The 20,552-nt window shown below is 35.3% G+C and overlaps 1 protein-coding gene across 1 annotated transcript in view; it reads left to right on the top strand.

The window, feature by feature from the left end:
- The window catches only part of GRID2 (glutamate ionotropic receptor delta type subunit 2), a 1,497,839-nt gene that overhangs the window by 951,173 nt on the left and 526,114 nt on the right, over positions 1-20,552 (top strand). The window contains exon 8 of the mRNA XM_061164751.1: positions 3,898-4,017. Within this exon, the coding sequence (XP_061020734.1) occupies positions 3,898-4,017 (120 nt within the window). The remainder of the gene's footprint in view (positions 1-3,897; positions 4,018-20,552) is intronic.

The following is a 20,552-nucleotide window of genomic DNA, read 5'->3' as shown; positions in this document are numbered from 1 at the left end:
TCAATGATCTAGCGGTTGTTAGCAATTTGATCTTAGGTTCCTCTGCCTTTTCTAAATCCAGCTGGAATATCTGTAAGTTCACAATTCATGTACTGTTGAAGCCTGGCTTTGAGAATTTTGAGCATTACTTTGCTAGTGTGTGAGATGAATGCAATTGTGCAGTAGTTTGAGCATTCTTTGGCATTTCCTTTCTTTGGGATTGGAATGAAAACTGACCTTTTCTATTCCTGTGGAGACTGCTCAGTTTTCCAAATTTGATGACATATTGAGTGCAGCACTTTCACAGCATCATCTTTTAGGGTTTGAAATATGACTTCAAAATCTGACATCCAGGAAATCTGACTTCAGAATTCATGCTGTTGATTGTTAAATCACGTATGAGAAGAGCACAGATAATTCAAATTTATAAATTTTTATTAATAAAACTGGATAAAATGAGAGAAGCTATTCAAAAATAACAGTGAAGGATCAGTTTTATTGATTATTACTGTTGGAAAAATGAAATTGATTAAATATTTTAATGAATGTATGAGGAATAATTTGTTTTAATGGCTGCTGTGAGCTCAGTGTCATGTGATGGGCTACAAGACACAGATGAAGCAGGAGATACAGCAGACGGCATAAAACCTGCCAAACAAGACGAGAAGTTGAGTTAGAGATTATGGCAAATGGGATAATTTTAAGTACCAACATTACAGAGGTCAAAACTAAGCAGATCAAAGGTTAACATAATTTTGCCAAGAGAATGCACTAGTCATAGCAGACACCCCCTTCCAACAACACAAGAGACTCTACATGTGGACATCCCCAGATGGTCAATACCGAAATCAGATTGATTATATTCTTTGCAGCCAAAGATAGAGAAGCTTTATATAGTCAGCAAAAACAAGACCGGGAGTTGACGTGGCTCAGATCACGAACTCCTTATTGCCAAATTGAGACATAACGTGAAGAAAGTAGGGAAAAACACTAGACTATTCAGGTATGACCTAAATCAAATCCCTTACGATTATACAGTGGAAGTGGCAAATAGATTCAAGGGATAAGATCTGATAGACAGAGTGCCTGAAGAACTATGGACAGAGGTTTCTGACATTGTACAGGAGGCAGTGATCAAGACCATCCCCAAGAAAAAGAAAGGCAAAAAAAGGAAAAATTGTTGTCTGAGGAGATCTTACAAATATCTGAGAAAAGAAAAGAAGCTAAAGGCAAAGGAAAAAAGGAAAGACATACCCATTTGAATGCAGAGTTCTAAAGAATAGCAAGAAGAGATAAGAAAGGCTTCCTCAGTAATCAGTGCAAAGAAATAGAGGAAAACAATAGAATGGGAAAGACTAGAGATCTCTTCAAGAAAATTAGATATACCAAGGGAATATTTCATGCAAAGATGGGCACAATAAAGGAAAGAAATGGTATGGACCTAACAGAAGCAGAAGATATAAAGAAGAGGTGGCAAGAATACACAGAGAACTATACAAAAAAGATCTTCATGACCCAGATAATCATGATGGCATGATCACTCATCTAGAGCTAGACATCCTGGAATGCAAAGTCAAGTGGGCCTTAGGAAGCATCACTATGAACAAAGCTAGTGGAAGTGATGGAATTCCATGTGAGCTATTTCAAATCCTAAAAGATGATGCTGTGAAAGTGCTGCACTCAATATGCCAGCAAATTTGGAGAACTCAGCAGTGGCCACAGGTCTGGAAAAGATCAGTTTCACTCCAATCCCAAAGAAAGTCAATGCCAAAGAATGTTCAAAGTACTGCACAATTGCGCTCATCTCACATGCTGGCAAAATAATGCTCAAAATTCTCCAATCCAGGCTTCAACAGGACATGAACCGTGAACTTTCAGATGTTCAAGCTGGATTTAGAAAAGGCAGAGGAACCAGAGATCATATTGCCAACATCTGCTGGATCATTGAAAAACAAGAGAGTTTCAGAAAAACATCTACTTCTGTGTTATTGACTGTGCCAAAGCCTTTGACTGTGTGGGTCACAAGAAATTTTGAAAAATTTTTCAAGACATTGGAATACCAGACCACCTGACCTGCCTCCTGAGAAAACTATATGCAGTTCAGGAAGCAACAGTTAGAACTGGACATGGAACAACAGACTGGTTCCAAATAGGGACAGAAGTACATCAAGGCAAAAAGAGCCAGACATCCCTGTATTGTCACCCTGCTTATTTAACTTATATGCAGAATACATCACGAGAAATGCTGGGCTGAATGAAACAGAAGCTAGAATCAAGATTGCTGGGGGAAATATCAATAACCTCAGGTATGCTGATGATACCATCCTATGGTAGTAACAAAGAAGAACTAAAGAGCCTCTTGATGAAAGTGAAAAAGAAGAATAAAAAATTTGGCTTAAAACTCAGTATTCAGAAAACTAAGATCATGGCATCTTGTTTCATTGCATCATGGCAAATAGATGCAGAAACTGTGGGAACAGTGAGAGACTTTATTTTTGGGAGCTCCAAAGTGACTGCAGATGGTTGCTACAACCATGAAATTAAAAGCCACTTCTCCTTGGAAGAAAAGTTGTGACCAACCTAGACAGCATATAAAAAAAGCAGAGACATTACTTTCCCAACAAAGGTCTGTCTATTCAAAGCTATGGTTTTTCCAGTAGTCGTGTATGGATGTGAGAGTTGGAATATAAAGAAAACTGAGTGCCGAAGAATTGATGCTTCTGAACTGTAGTGTTGGAGGAGACTCTTAAGTCTCTTGGACTGCAAGGAGATCCTAAAAGAAATCAGTCCTGAATATTAATTGGAAGGACTGATGCTGAAACTGAAACTCCAATACTTTGGCCACCTGATGCCAAGAACTTATTCATTTGAAAAGATCCTGATGCTGGGAAGGATTGAAGTCATGAGGAAAAGGTGATGACAGAGGATGAAACAGTTAGATGGCATCACTGACTCAATGGACATGAGTTTGAGTAAGCTCTGGAAGTTGGTGATGGACAGGTAAGCCTGGCGCGCTGCAGTCCATGGGGTCCTAAAGAGTTGGACATGATTGAGCATCTGAACTGATTACATAGGTGAAAATTGGAGCAATTTACAAACTGTGATAATTTTTCCAAATATATATGATTATCAGACCTAAATTCTAAGTTAGAAATAGCTTAAAGGTGACTCAGAATGTTATATTCATTTGTAAAATCCTAAATAATGTGAAGGCTGATAAAGTCAACTGAGAAAAGAATGGTAAACAAGAAAGAGAGACGTCTGACCTACATTGCCATCTGTTGGAAAAGTGAACATCTGTTATGTTGAATGAAAGATGAAGCTTGGAAATTCCCAGTGAATCACAATAGCTAGAACTACTGTTTAAGAGCAAAAACAGCATTCAAGACTAATTTAGATTTTTTTATCTTGGAAAAAGATATTTAAAGGAGAAAATGCAAAACTCCAATAGTTGAAAACCATGGCTTTGAAGATTTCCAGTGTAATTCTAGCTCAAATTAGAATGGAATTGTGCTGGAGAAAGAGTATTGTCAAAACTTGTTTCTGGAGTAGATTCTAAGCTCTCTGGAAGTATCTTGTATTTTGACTAATGGATACATGCATGTTCAGTATATGCTGGCAAAAATCCTAGCCTGAAGTTTAGTATCAATGCAAACATGTCATTTTGAGTACCAATTTGACTCTTTGGGTCAGAGTTTCCTTTTCAGTAGATTGGATGGGATTGAATTCAGTGATACTTAAGGTTGATTTCAATTGCACTCCTATTAATGCTGTGCATCTATTAAAGAATAGCCTGTTAATAATTGCATGCTTGAGAAAATATTTATTTTATAGATGAAAATCATGTTTTTATGACATCCTCTTTTTATTATTTTACATCTTCAAAAATCTTACATAAATTTCTTTTCTCTCTTTTAGGGTGGAGTCAGTGGATTAACTGGAGAGCTAGAATTTGGAGAAAATGGAGGCAATCCCAATGTCCATTTTGAAATTCTTGGAACCAACTATGGAGAAGAGCTTGGCCGAGGTGTTCGCAAAGTAAGACCAGACACATTGATAAATCTGTTCTTTCCTATAGTAATGTGGTTTTGTTGGCTTGTTTTCCATGCACTATAGTCACAGTATACATTAAAATCTATATTATAGCTTTGAGAGAAATGAAGAGGCGAGAGGTTAGAGGACCTTGCATACTCACTAGAAGTATTAAGCAATAATTTTTTTAATGCCTTAAAATATAGGGAAAGAATAAACCTATTGTTGCCTAGGGAACTAGCAAAATCTTCTATTCACTATAATAATTTTATACAGTAGTGAATTTAGTATTTACACAACACCTAGCTGCTTGGTTTTTAGTTTGTAAGATACACAAAATCAGAATAAGAGCTTTGATAAATTTCATATAATGAGAGGGAAAGTCTATAAAAGTGACATTACAGTATCTCATTGTCTATGTCATGTAATAAGTAGAAAGAAAATGGTTTGCAGGAAATGAACTCTTTTATATACTTTAGATCACATGTAAGAAGAAGTTGAGTGCCTATAAAGGATCTTTCATGATTGCTGGGACACTAACTTTCTCAACAAGAGATGTAAAAACCCCTGGAGAAATGACTTTTCTATAGTTTCGATACACCATTTTTAGATATTTTTGGTATGGAAAAACTTAAGGTAATTGAATGTGCAAACCTAAGTTCATAGCTATAAATCTCTAACTGATTGACAGTAAGTTCTTCAGTAGGTGTTTCTTTCCAGTGCTGAGGTATAAGATGCAGAAAATTTAGACAAATTGAAATTTAGAGTTATTCTAATTAGCAATAAAAAACCTTTTGGTAAATTTGTGCTAGAGAAGTTGAAACTATCTTAATGTGTTTTTATTTGATTAATAATGAAGCATAGCAAACATATAGTAATAGAAAACTTCATAAAGCACAAGGATAATTTATTTAATTATTGTAAATGAAACAACCACTGCTATGGTAAAGAAATAGAACATATCAAGCATCCTAAAAGCTTCATTATATTATTTCTTGTTCATAATCCTGACATCTTTTCTCAGTGGCATCACCATTAATCTGAATCTTATATTCATTTCTTTGTATCTTGAATATAATTTATCATCTAAGGATGCATCCTTAAATATTCATTTTTCCAGTATTCAATTTATGAATGAACCCATTTTGCATATATTCCTTTTTCTTTTTGTATTCTTCATTTTGTGTTATTTATTCTCATTGTTACATATTGTTTATTCATTTATATTGCTGTATCATTTTCTATTGGATACATGTGTCATGATCTACAGTAGCCTGTTTCTATTGTATATATGTATCACAATCTACTGTTTCCACTTTTAGGCTATCATAAGTAATGATGTTTGGAAGATTCTTAGACATGCATCTTGGATATATAATATTGTACTAGTGTGTGTGTTTCTATAGGATTTGTATCCAGAAGTAGAATTGCTGCAACACAAGGAAACATAATCTCAAATCTACTCGCCTAAATATTTACCAATTCACATACCTCCAGTAGTGCTTCGAATTCACATTGCACCAAATGTTGGTTTTGTTAGATTTTAAATTTTTATTAGGTTATTCAATGTGTAATGATATATCTTTTTGTTTCAACTTGAATTTCCCTGATTATAAAAAGATTCTGCATCTTTCCCTGCATTCTTTTGCTTTTCATGTTTTGTTTTGTTTTGTTTTCTTTAGTTAATTGCTTACTCCAGTCCTTTGGCCATTTTCTATTGGGTTATCTTTGTTTATATAATTGAGTCTAAGAGCTGTATGCATATTTTGAATATTAATCTTCTGTTATTTATATTGCAAATCATCTCCTCTCCTTGCATTTAACTGTCATTAGATACAGTACCTTTAAATTTAGTAGAATTATGAATTTTCTCTCTTGTGATTATTGCTGTTTAGTCTTACTCAAAAAATCATTCCATACTACTAGAGTCATAAAAATACTATGCTCAGTTATACTCTGAAGGATTTACAATTCTGTCTTCTAAATTGAAGTGTTTTGTCTACCTGGAATTTTTTGTAGCTTTTTAAAAAGTGTTTATTTTTTAAAATTATTTTCTTATTCTTACTGTTATTTTAATTTTTTGTTTTTTGGTTATGCTGCAGGGCATGTGGGATCTTAGTGCCTCAGTCAGTTCAATTCAGTCTCTCAGTCATGTCTGACTCTTTGTGATCCCATGGACCGCAACATGCCAGGTTCCCCTATCCTTCACCATCTCCTGGAGCTTGCTCAAACTCATGTCCACTGAGTCAGTCATGCCATCCAACCATCTCGTCCTCTGTCATCCCCTTCCCCTCCTGCCTTCAATCTTTACCAACATCAGGGTCTTTTCTAGTGAGTTAGCTCTTTGCATCAGGTGGCCAAAATGTTGAAGCTTCAGCTTCAGTGTCAATCCTTCCAATGAACATTCAGGACTGACTTCCTTAAGGATTGACCACCTAGAGTTCAAATCTGTGCCCCTTGCATTGGAAGCACAGAGTCTTCACCAGTAGATCTCCAGGGAATTCCCTGCAATTTTTTTTTTTTTAATACATGGGAAAAGAAAAAAAGTACAAATTTATTTTTTCATATAGGATCTTGTTTATTTTTATTGAAATTTAACTTAAATACAATAAAATGCACAAATGTTAAGTCCAACAAGGCTGTCAGTGATTGAATTCACCAATGTAATCACTACTCTCAAGTTATATAGGATTTTCATTATCCTAAAAGTTCCATCATTCTTCTTTACACAGATAGTTTACCTGGTTTTAGTGGTCATATAAATGGATATTGTAGTAATATGTATCTTATTTCTCTCAACATATTTTAGGTACATTCTTATTTGCCTATTAGTAATTTTTTTTATTTTTTCACTTATATGGCCGAGTGGTATTATACTGTATGAAAGTAATATAGTATCTTTTAAAACCCCATTTTCTGTTGGTTGCTGATATATGGGAATGGCACTGATATTTTATATTGATTTTATATCCAGCATTCTTGCTCCACTCTTTAATTCTGAAAATTTATCTGTAAATTCTGACTCCTTTGCCTATCATCTGTGAATAATGATTTTGTCTCTTCTTTTCTAATTTTAATATATTTTATCCCTATTTGCCTAGAATACTGACTAGGTCTTCTAGGACAATGTTGAATGAAAGTATTAAATAACAGTAATAAGCATCCTTGATTATTATCAATATCAGAGAAAAAGATGCAAACTTTACACTACTAAATATAAAGTTTCTCTTTTTCTTTTATTAACTTTGGTAAGATATAGGCAACTTCATGTATTCCTGGGATAAACCTGATTTTTATATTTTTACAAAATTATAATTTCATTAATGTTTCCATATTTATATATATTTTTTTATTTACTACCACTTGCTTAGGGTTTTTACATTGATGGTCTTGACTAAGATTACCTGAAATTTTCTCTGTTGTAATCTGATATGAAGGTTAAGTTAGCCTCATGAAATGTGGTGGAGAGGATTTCTTCTTTTTATATTCTCTATTAGTTATATAAAACTGGAAGAATTTTCTCGTTACATGTTTGATAGATGGTCTTATGAAGCCAATGTGGACTAGAATTTTCCTTGTGGGAATTTTAAGTTACTGATTCTATTTTTCCATAGTCGATAAAAAATAAAAGTCATATTTTCTAATTCTTTTTATAAACTTGAGAAGTTTATCTTCATGATATTTTAAAGTATTTTTTTATTTTCTACATGTATTGGTATAAAACTGCCTTTTAAATAATATCCTTTTAAATATCTGCAACATTTCAAGATCTGAACTTATTTTTATTTCTAAATATTTCTACTTCTAATAATACTTTCTTCCTTAAAGTATTATTATTTTTATTAAGTATTTTATTATATAGAATTATTATTTTTTTCTATGAATAGAGCAAAACAATTTCCCTTCCATTAGTATATTTGGTAAACTTTCTTTTTACTACCCTTTACTTACAACTTGTCCTGTATTCCTTCATTCCACTTCTAACTCTTAGGAAACTATATAATTCATTATTTGATACCAATTAGACTATTTATGCCTAAAAATGAGAGCATTACATGTATTTAAGTGAAATATATTTGATAATACATTTAGAGTTAGGTCTGCCATCTAATACATTCTACCATTATGTTACATTCTATTTGCCTTCCCTAATCTAGGTTCCTTTTTTGTCCTTTCTTGCCTTCTTTTGGATTAATATATATTTTATTTTTCAATTCCCTCTTTTCTCCTGTACTAATTTGCAAGTTATATACTCTGCCTTTATTTAATAGTTCCTCTAGAATTTACAACAGGCATACTTTATCAGCATCTAATGTGAATCAATGTCTTAATCCTCCTCTCAGCAAACATAACATTTTAACTCCATTTACTCAATATATCCACCTCTCACATGATAGATTATTATTGTTCAAGTTTTTAATATCATCCTTTTTATTCTAAAAAATCTTACCATTACTATCATGTGCGATTAATATTTATTTTATATATACCCATATATGTTCTACTTTCCTTGCTTTTTTTCCTTCTTACATCTTTATCTAGAATTGCTTTTCTTTGGCCTGAAGTATATATTTTTTCAAATTTCCCATTTTGATGGTTTTTTTGTGGCCATATGTCTCAGTTTTTATTTCTGTGAACATATCTTTATTTCGTCTTCTTCCTTTAAACATATTTTCCCTAGACACAGAATTTCAAAGTGCTAGTTTTACTTTTTTACCATATTGATGATATATATCATTGCATGGGTTCTGGCTTCAGTGCTGTGGTTGAGAACTGCTGTCTCACTGCCAATCATCTTACCTTACTTCTCTGCCTGATTTAAGATTTGTCTTTGTTTTTAAACCTCTGCATTTTCGCTATTGTCTCAGTGTGAATCTCACTCTGATGTGCATGGGTGTAGCAGATTTATGATGGCAAAACCTCTGGTTATCAGTGTGGGATTTATGGTGACCAAGGAACTACATAATGCTATGTATCTGGTGCTAGAGTAAATTTATGAACCTGGAAGAACTTAGCATCAGAAATTACCATTGAGTCATAGAGAATTTCAAAACTGTGGGTTAAAAATCTGTCTTAGATCAATTCTCTGTCTTCAGATGTATTTATTTAGTAATAAGAAATGAGTTACATTTATCTTGCTTCCCTAGTGGCTCAGATGGTAAAGAGTCTGCCTGCAATGCAGGAGACCAGGTTCCGATCCCTGGGTAGGGAAGATCACCTGGAGAAGGGAATGGTAACGCACTCTAGTATTCTTGCCTGGAAAATCCCATGGATGGAGGAGCCTGGTAGGTTATAGTCCGTGGGGTCACAAAGAGTCTGACAAATCTAGTCAGATGGAAACAAAATAATTAACCTAGAATCATAAAATAAGTTTAGTATGAAAATAATTGAGATTTGGAAAATGAAAATGTTCATGATTTTATAGCAGAAAGTCATGTGTCTTTCTTCAGAGGTTTTGTTACTTAATTACTCATAGAATGATATCAGAAAACATTTTTAGACCTCATTACAATTGGGAAATCAGGATTACTATGGAACGTTACCTAATTTGAAGAAAAAGAAACAACTGGTACACCTTAAGGTATACATATTGAAATTATTTCATTTGCAGGTAAAATCTATACAGATACAAATAAAAGCTATTTATGTAATTATTGCTTAATTCCTTACAAACCTTCATGTCTTTTCCCTCCTCTCTATTCCCATAGGATGGGAGAAAATATCTGCTCCCTACTGTTATGCCCAAGTTCATGTATAGTCATTTCACATCAGGTTTCTTCTTTCTTCCAATATCTTTTGTGTAAACTATCACATGTGATGTTACTATTAATTTGCCTAAAGTCTTATGATCCTAATACTACTCCATTTTACAAAAATACTTATTCCAGTTCAGTAGTTAAATATGTATGTGCAAGGATGGTCATTGAAGTCTTGTACTCATGGAACCTAAGAAGACAGAATTTTAAGAAATAAAGACAGGTTGGCAACATAGCTAATTAGCAATAATATGAAGACTGAAGAGAGTCCCATTGAATTTAGGAACTCAGGATTCATCAGTTACTAAGGAGAGGCAGTAAAGCAGTGGGTTAGGAATGTGGCCACTAATGTTGGACTGCTCACATTTTTGTTGTGTTACTTAAAACCAAGTGACATTGAACATGTTACTAACTCATAGACAGGTATAACCTAAATGATTTAGTAATGTGATGCATCCAGAACCATGTCTGGCACATAAAAAATGTTGCAACTAATTGTGATTTATTTGGAAAATATCAGTGGAGCAGTAATACCATGTTTAAATTGTAACAAGTTGAAAAATAAAAAGAAAGGTAATGAGTAGAAGAGATAGGGTAACCATATTAACCCTTTTGGGCTATGAGAGCAGTCATTAAATGACTTCTTGAAATGGAGGGGAATAATTTTCAGAATGTAAGAGAGATGAGTATGCTTGAATGCTCACAGATCAAGACTGTAGGGAGTAAGAGAAAGACGATAAAGGAAAGTCATGTGATCATTGATAGATGTCCAAGAGAAAGACAGTTGGATCCAGAATTAGGTGGAATGTTTGATCTTAGGCACCAAGAATATACTTTTCCTTAGTGATGGGAGAAGGGAGTAAAGAGAGAATGGTTTATTTACGACCAAGCTACCATGCGTGCTATCAAGAAGCTAAGGGAATTTTTAAGAAATACGTTCTCTTTTTTCGGAGAAAAGGGTGATGAGATTATCTGCTAAGAGAGAAAGTATACCAGAAAACATTAGAGGTAATAAGGTTGAAAGTTTATAGACAGCGAATAAGTTTTGAAAGAGCTGTGGTGGCAAAACAGAGATAATTAGGGAAAATGGAAGAATTGCCAGAGAGAACTATTGGTTCATATGAAGCTAGAGGCCAGAAATTCATTGTAGCATTAATCTACATGGCTGTATATGTTTTATGCAGCAACTTTCAGTGGACAGAATGAATTTGCATTAATGTAGGGATAGGATTTCATTAGAAGGGTTTTGTTTTGTTTTATTGTTTCTGATTGCGGTAAAGTCAGGCGGTGAGGGTAAGGACATTGGCAGGAGAATGGCTGAGGTGGCAAAGCATGAAATCTCACTTGGACATGTATCTACTGAAGGCAGGAGGAGTCTCAACAATAGGGAGAAAGCCTAACTTAAGAGAATAGTGCCCACAGCAAGTCTGAAGAAACTGATGTTGATTGGATTAAGTTGTCAAGCTTCAGGTCCAGGAAGATTTATTTGAGGAGAGAGACATCTAAATTCATAATTGGAAGTATGAATAGCTTCTTTGTTGTTGTTTAGTCACTCAGTTGTGTCCAACTCTTTGTGACCCCGTGAACTGCAGCATCCCAGGCTTCCCTGTCTTTCACCATCTCCCAGAGCTTTCTTAAATTCATGGCCACTGAGTTGGTGATGCCTTCTAACATCTCGTCCTCTGCCATCCCCTTCTCCTCCTGCATTCAGTCTTTCCCAGCATCAGGGTATTTTCTAATGAGTTGGCTCTTTGCATCAGATGGCCAAGTACTGGAGCTTCAGCATCATTCCTTCCATGAATATTCAGGACTGATTTCTTTAGGATGGACTGGTTGGATCTCCTTGCAGACCAAGAGACTCTCAAGAGTCTTTTCCAACACCACATTTCAAAAGCTTCAAATTTTTGGCACTAAGCCTTCTTTATGGTCCAGCTATCACACCCATACATAAAAACCAAAGCTTTGACTATGTGAACCTTTGTCAGCAAAGTAATGTCTCTGTTATTTTAATACACTGCCAAAGTTTTTCATAACTTTCATTCAAAGGAGTAAGTGTCTTTTAATTTCATGACTGCAATCACCATCTGCAGCGATTTTGGAGCCCAAGAAAATGAAGTCTATCAATGTTTCCTTTGTTTCCCTATCTATTTGCCATGATGGGAAATAGATGGGGAAACAGTGGAAACAGTGGCTGATTTTATTTTTTTGGGCTCCAAAATCACTGCAGATGGTGATTGCAGCCATGAAATTAAAAGACGCTTACTCCTCAGAAGGAACGTTATGACCAACCTAGATAGCGTATTAAAAAGCAGAGACACTACTTTGTCAACAAAGGTCTGTCTAGTCATGGCTATGGTTTTTCCAGTGGTCATGTATAGATGTGAGAACTGGACTATAAAGAAAGCTAAATGCCAAAGAATTGATGCCTTTGAACTGTGGTGTTGGAGAAGACTCTTGAGAGTCCCTTGGACTGCAAGGAGATCCAAGCAGTCCATCCTAAAGGAGATCAGTCCTGGGTGTTCATTGGAAGGACTGATGCTGAAGTTGAAACTCCAACTTTGGCCACCTCATGCGAAGACTTGAGTCATTGGAAAAGACCCTGATGGTGGGAAGGATTGGAGGCAGGAGGAGAAGGGGACGACAGAGGGTGAGATGGTTGGATGGCATCACCGACTTGATGGGCATGAGTTTGAGTAAACTCCGGGAGTTGGTGATGGACAGGGAGGCCTGGCGTGCTCCATTCCATGGGGTCACAAAGAGTCGGACACGACTGAGCGACTGATCTGAACTGAACTGATGGGACCAGCTGCCATTATCTTAATTGTTTGAATGTTGAGTTTTAAGCCAGCTTTTTCACTCTGCTCTTTCCTTTCGCTCTTTAGTTCCTCTGTGCTTTCTGCCATAAGAGTGGTGTCATCTGCGTATCTGAGGTTATTAATATTTCTCCCAGCAATCTTGATTCCAGCTTGTGCTTAATCCAGCCCAGCATTTCACTTGATGTACTCTGGATACAAGTTAAATAAGCAGGGTGACAATATACAGCCTTGACATACTCCTTTCCCAATTTGGAACCAGTCTATTCTTCCATGTCCAGTTCTAACTTTTGCTTCTTGACCTGCATACAGATTTCTTAGGAGGCAGGTAAGGTGGTTTGGTATTTCCATCTGTTTAAGAATATTCCACAGTTTGTTGTGATCCACACAATCAAAGGCTTTGGCATAGTCAATAAAGCAGAAGTAGATGTTTTTCTGGAACTCTCTTGCTTTTTCAATGATCCAGTGGATGTTGGCAATTTGATCTCTGGTTCCTCTGCCTTTTCTAAATCCAGCTTGAACATCTGGAAGTTCTCAGTTCATGTACTGCTGAAGCCTAACTTGGAGAATTTTGAGCAGTATTCTGCTAGCGTGTGAGATAAGTGTAATTGTGCGGTGGTTTGTACATTCTTTGGCATTGCCTTTTTTGGGGATTGGAATGAAAATCCTAAAGAAAGGCATTCCAGGACTTGAATGACCTTTTCCAGTCCTGTGGCCACTGCTGAGTTTTTCAAATTTGCTGGCATCTTGAGTGCGGCACTTTCACAGCATCATCTTTTAGGATTTGAAATAGCTCAACTGGAATTCCATCACTTCCACCAACTTTATTCATAGTGATGCTTCCTAAGGCCCACTTGACTTCGCATTCCAGGATGTCTGGCTCCAGGTGAGTGATCACACCATCATGGTTATCTGCACCATTAAGATCTTTTTTGTATAGTTCTTCTGTGTATTCTTGCCACCTCTTCCTAATATTTTCTGCTTTTGTTAGATTCATACTGTTTCTGTCCCTTATTGTGTCCATCTTTGCATGAAATATTCCCTTTGTATCTCTAATTTTCTTGAAGGGAACTCTAGTCTTCCCCATTCTGTTGTTTTCCTCTATTTCTTTGCATTGTTCACTTAGGAAGTTTCTCTTATTGCTCTTTGCAATTCATTGGAACTCTAAATTCAGATAAGTATATCTTTCCTTTTTACCTTTGCTTTTTGCTTCTCTTCTCATTATTTGTAAGCCTTCCTCAGACAACCATTTTGCCTTTTTGCATTTCTTTTTCTTGGGGATGCCTTCTAGACAACGAAATATTCATAACTGTAAAGTTGGCAGAAGTGGGCTTCACTTCACTTTCGAAGATCAGTGTAGTTCCAAGATCAATGTAGTTGCTTCCCCATACCCTGAATTTAATCTGTATTATCTATGCCATTCAATGGAAATGAGTCATGGACTTCAAATTAAATGCACTTTATTCCTAAATAATACTAAAGAACTCCTCTTTATATTTCTATTTTTTGACTCCCAAATTGTGTTGAAACATTCTGGTATATTGACATTATATAAATATTATGTGAAAGAGACCGCAAATATTTACAGTGCCTTTTACATTGTTGACACTTAAATTATTTAAGCATTCTTAATTTTAAAATATTTATTTGTTTTTGTAACTCACATGTTTTTCTATCAAGCTGCAATTTTTAAAATTAATTACTGAATTTATAAAACTTCAAATCTAGCTCTCAAGGAACTTCGAGAGTATTATGAATTTTTTTGTGGGTTGCTAGATTTACTTATAAATGGAGCAATTCCTTCACATGGACCTAAATGCATGTATAATATCTTCAAAAATATGTATCAAAAGAAAGCATTGCCAAGCAAATAGTTACAGTATAGATTTACTAGACATGTGTCTAAAATTAAGGCTCCACTACCAGTATCTCCGTGTCTTAAAAAGAGTGAATGGCTTTCCAAATGATGAACTGTCAAGCTGTCGGTGTTTATTCTGCTGCCAGTTGCTAAGTGTATACAATGCCTGCAGCCTTATCACCTTGAGCAGGGTTCTGTCAGTTTTCATAAGCTAACCAGGGTTGTTTCTGTGTAGAATTTGAATGTGAGATTGACCATTTCCCAAATTTTGGACAAGTCTTGGCCCTCTTGGCATTGTATGAGTAGAGGTTTTATTTATTTCTTTAATTTGTTAAGAGTACAAAAAGAATTATTTAATTTTTACTTATGCTGATAAAATGAAGGGTTTTCCTGATTTGATATTTTCTACACATTCTTTTACTTTGATGTCAGGTGGTGATTCATTCAGTAGATGGTGTATTCAAGGTTTTAGACACTGTGTATCCTTGAAGATAAATTAGGAGAGCCTCAAAGCCCAATTTTGAAATCATCAAAGTTTTCTTTATCCTTATACTTTCTCCAAGAGTCTGGTTGTTCCTCTTTCTTTTCATCACAATACAAAATTTCCAAGAAGAATAATTTAAGGAGTAATATCTTATTCAATCTTCTAAAACTAAGTTTATTAGAAGACATTAAAGCACAAGTTAAATTAAGTAGTTAATTTTAAGAATGAATTTGTGTTTTGTTTTTCCTTAGAAGAGGAATTGTACACAATATATTTTGTTGGTGGTGCTTTTTTTTTTTTTTTTTTTGCTCATGTATCTGAAGTCTTCTTTGGTTTGGTTTTGCTAATGCTTCACTTTTGATTGTGAAAACTGAGCTTCAGCATTAAAATTTAATACTGTAGATTTAATGTCTTTGAACTTTATCACAAGCAGGAAAACAGGGCCAGGGAAAATAGATTAAAACTGGCTTCACGACCAATCTTAATTGTACAATAATGCTTATTCTCTTCATAAAATTGTTTCCTCACGTAAGCAGATGAAATAAAATGGTACAGCGGTGATATTCTAGCTCCCAGGTATAATCGTTTTTTAGGTCTGTTTAGAATCTTTACTCAGGTTCTCCAACATTAAATCCACAAATGTAAAACCTACAGCTCTGCATTCTTGGGAAAACTTAATGTACCATTTTTGCAAAAGGTATTATGTATAGATTGCCATTGGTCCATTTTTAATGAAATGTTTTCCTGCCTAATGTTTAGAAAGAGGAAAAAGCAGCCTTGCCTTAAAGTGCCCAGTTATTTAATAGAGTACTGGTATTCTTCGGTGTTGTATTTGTATTCTGATTCTACAATATATAAAATAACATTTTCCTTTTTGTATTACCCTGTTTTATGTTTCTCTCTAGCATTTTTTGTAAACTGAAATTATATACATGTATGTAGTTATATGTACAATCCTCACATATGTGTATATATGTGTGTGTGTATATATATATATACAGGTCAATATAATCAATTTACTTGTTTATATTCTGTGTTTCCCGTTATCATGTGACTCACGCTGTGTAATGTCTCACATTACAGTGTGATCCCCCAGTGCATGGCATATTTAGATGTTCATTAATTATTTAAGGAATGAACTAATGATTACATGTATATACTGACATAAGAATGTATAAGATTCTTCTGTGTATCTACAAATGGGATAAACATGTTTTCCCTTTATTCAAGTGAAAAATAATATGTGGACATAAATTATTGTTGACATGCCACGCTAGAAAGTATTTGTGTGTACACCATTTCCTTCATTGTATCCTTAATACCTAGTAGAGTTAGTCTTTTGATCATCAAAAAATACAATAAATTATTTTAGTGATTCTTAAGTAAGATGTTGTATAATTTGTTTGCAGTGATTCGTAGACAGTATGGAAATAGATTGATTATTTAAGGAAATAGATTGATTATTACAAGCAAAATGGAAGGGCTCACAGAAGTGTAGTCTTGTCAGAAATTTCTGATATTTGTAATTCAAGGTCATTTTTAAACAACTAGGCTAGATTTAATATGATGTAATGGGGAAAATACAGTTTTGCTGACAGATATAACAAAGTTGAAATTCTGTCAATGACTTTGTGATTTTTTAGGACTACTAAACCTAGTAAGTCTCAATTTCTTTATCTATAGACTATGAATGATATTGGGCTTCCCTGGTGGCTCAGAGGTTAAAGCGTCTGTCTGCAATGCGGGAGACCCAGGTTTGATCCCTGAGTCAGGAAGATTCCCTGGAGAAGGAAATGGCAACCCACTCCAGTATTCTTGCCTGGAGAATCCCATGGATGGAGGAGCCTGGTAGGCTACAATCCACGGGGTCGCAGAGAGTCAGACACGACTGAGTGACTTCACTCACTCATTATCTGGCTATGAATGATATTATCTATTCTTTAATATTGTAAGGTTAAGTGAATTTATGTTTGTAGGTTACATAGTAAAAGATAACTAAAATAATGCCAATTCAAATATGAACAGTAATCTCTGTGAGCCAGTACAAGAAATGCAAAGTTTAGTTGCTGTTGTCACAAGAAATTGCTATGTGAGGTGGGGGAATAATTTCATTTTAGGTGTGATTGACAGAGCATTATGAATGGCAATCACAGTGATAGCATGAGCATTAACTTTTTTGTTTTATTTAATGTTATTTCTGGATCTAAAATTCTGCTAGTCTGTTAATCAAACTTGGGAGCATCTACAGTTCAATGGGAAGCTAATAGCAGAGAGTCTAGTAGCCAGCATAGCCTGCATAAACCCAGTGTTTATAATTAAACTCATTATTGGAAAATATGCCATCCTTATTTACTGCCTTATTTCCAACAGTAAATTTATCTCTTGGAAAGTGTATATAATGGAGAGAATCTAAAAGTTGCTGTGAATTGGCAATCTATTGTGAATACTCTACCTTTTATTCTCCCACCCTAGTTTATATATAATATACATAATAGACTTTGTTTCATGAGTTTTTATTTTGATGCGTCCAAGAAAATATTTTGTACCTCAAAGTCATGTGGTATTCAAGCCAGTATCTCATAAAATTTCCAATCTGTTGGACCTTCAAAATTACTGACCCCAGCAGTTTCCTGCTGTATAAAAGGAATTCTGCACTCTTGAAAAGTATACACTATGGACGGGATTATTTCTACTTCAAAGGGAACCCATCTCTTATCATGACACAGAAGAGATAGTTGTATCCAGTGATGTTTAGAGTGAGCTGTTGTTTGGATAGAGGTGACTTCTGAAGGTGTCTTGCCTTAGGCAAACAGCACTCACAGTCTCACCGGGAGAACAGGAGCACTCTGGTGGATGGAATGATGCTGACTTCTCAATATGGGGAAAAGATGTCTGATTCCAGTTAAACTTTGTGTGTGTGTGTGTGTGGAAAAAGAACCAATGATATTTTTCAAAAGACTATGAAATCTGGATTGCGTGCTCAGTATGGATTACTTTACCACTGTTTGTAGTTGTTGTTCTTCTATGGACAGTAATCTGTGTGAGCCAATGCAAGAAATGCAAAGTCTAGTTTCTGTTCTCAAAAGAAATTGCTCTGTGAAGTGGGGGATTAATTTCATTTTAGGTGTGATTAACAGAGCACAGAAAAAGGCTTATTGTGAGGAAACCAGTTGCTGTAGGCATGCAGACTCTTAGTAAATGTTTACAGACATGTATGTGCTCAAAGAAACCCAGAGAGTCTGATTCATGGGTTCACATGTTAAAAACTGACTCAGTTCAGAGTTTAGACCATACCTGGGTACAAAGGAAGCAAGGTTAAGTTTTCTTCCTACGCTATTGGACAGCACCCACAGTAAGACATAATGGAATCTGCCTCACCCCAACCTCCCTCTCTCTCTCTCTCTCTCACACACACATACACACCACCACCATCACCACGACCACCCCTACCAGTGAAGCTTCAGTCCAGCTCAAATTCACCTTATGCAATGTGATTTTAGCCACAAATGGTGATTCATGTCCAAGTTAAGAATACAGAGAACTGAGAAATATTTGCTCCTATGTTCTCTTTTGACAAGGCCTCATTGTCATCATTGAACTTAAGTGGCAGATACCAAGATCTATTTCAAAGAGGTTATATGAATCAGCAAACAGTGGCAAGAAGGTGTCACATTGCATGCGAGTCATTTGTCTACATATGTTGGAAATTCACAACAGATTAATATGTTATATAGTGATATTCCTGGTATGGTAGGCTCAACTGAAGCATAATCCCAAGAGTTTATCATTATGCCTCAAATTATGTGCTTTGTTCACTTCTGAATTTCTCAGTAATCTGTTAAAATATTTGATTATATATCTGTCTTATTCTTGCAGAACTGTCTTGACTCCTTTAGGGGATTATAAATTCTCCTTCTACAGGAACTGAATTTTTACCATCGTAAAAAGTTTTAATAGTCTAGGCACATAATCTCACCAAATTGGCTAATAAGAATTTCAACAACTCAATTGTTTCAGGATTCTTTATTCAAACTAATGAAATGCTATGTTCATATCAGAGATGATAATTTAAATTGTAGTCATGGCTTTTGGTCACTGCTGACTGTATTGCATCCTTCCTGCCTTTACAGCCCCCCAGTAATTTTATTTTCTTTTATGATCAGAAGACTTGACGCACTAAAACTAGTCAGGCACCACTGAGACTTTCAACTCAAATCAGCTGTTCAGTGCTGACAGGAAAATGAAGGGATTGAAGTTTGCTAATTTGTTCTGAATAGAAACTATGTTATTAAAAAACATTTTTTAGAGACTTTGAGATGGCTTGGACGTTCAAACATCCCTTTTAAAGTTTCTGCTATTAATTTGTATTCTGTTTCTGCCAAGATTTGCTTTTTGATAAAAAGGTGGTATGTTGCAATAAAAACAAGAAACACAATTTTTTTTTGCATTTTTCAAAGTTGAAACATTTGATTTGTATGCTAAAAGCAACATATTGACTTTGCTAAAGACACGAATTTTCCAGGCATACAACACTATTATAACCAGGAAGAAAAAAAAAAACTTGTTTTAAAAGTTAAAAGTAATTAAAAACTTCTCTTTGTGTTTAGAGGAGCAAACTATTTCTGAAAGTTCATCAGAAGTATCAAGTAATTTCGAATTTTAGGGCAACAGTTTTCTTGCTTGCAGTTTGAAATAGAGTTTGGTCTATGGCCATAACACCATGAACATGCCCAATCTCATCTGGAATACAGTTGCTCTCTAGACATAGCATTTTGTGATTCTTTCATTCTAATATTATATTCTATTCATAAAGCATTCTGAAGCAATATTTTAAAAATGTGTGTTTGTGTTCAGTTGCTTTGGTCTTGTCCGACACTTTGCGACCCTATGGACTGTAGCCTACTGGGCTCCTCTATCAGTGAGATTCTCCAGGCAAGAAAACTGGAGTGAGTTGCCATGCCCTCCTCCAGGGGATCTTTCCAACCCAGGATTGAACCCACATCTCAGGCATCTCCTGCATTGCAGGTGGGTTCTTTACTCATTGAGCCACCTAGGAAAAATAGCAAAACAATTTATTTCCAGATACTTTCTGTGAAGCTAAAATATACAGTTTACATATCATATTACTGTAAACAGGACTATATATATTAAATCAATTTGTGGCCTTATTTATTGAGCATTCCAATTTTTGATTAAGATAAAAATATCTAATATAGTTTTATTCAGTTCAGTTCAGTCACTCAGTCATGTCCAACTCTATGATACCCCATGGACTACAGCATGACAGGCTTCCCTGTCCATCACCAACTCCCAGAGCTTGCTGACTCACGTCCATTGAGTCAGTGATGCCATCCAACCATCTTATCCTCTGGCATTCTGTCTCCTGCTTTCAATCTTCCCCCAGAATCAGGTTTTTTTTTCCAATAAGGCAGTTCTTCCCATCATGCGGCCAAGTACTGGAGTTTCAGCATCAAGCTTCCAATGAATATTCAGGATTGATTTCCTTTAGGATTAACTGGTTTGATCTCCTTGCAGTCCAAGGGACTCTCAAGAGTCTTCTCCAATGCCACAGTTCAACAGCATCAATTCTTCGGCACTCAGCATTCTTTATAGTCCAACTCTCACATCCA

The sequence above is a fragment of the Dama dama genome, chromosome 17, assembly GCF_033118175.1.
Source record: "Dama dama isolate Ldn47 chromosome 17, ASM3311817v1, whole genome shotgun sequence".
Lineage (NCBI taxonomy): Eukaryota > Metazoa > Chordata > Mammalia > Artiodactyla > Cervidae > Dama > Dama dama.
The sequence above is the reverse complement of the archived record's forward strand: the minus strand, read 5'-3'. Positions and strand labels throughout refer to the sequence as shown.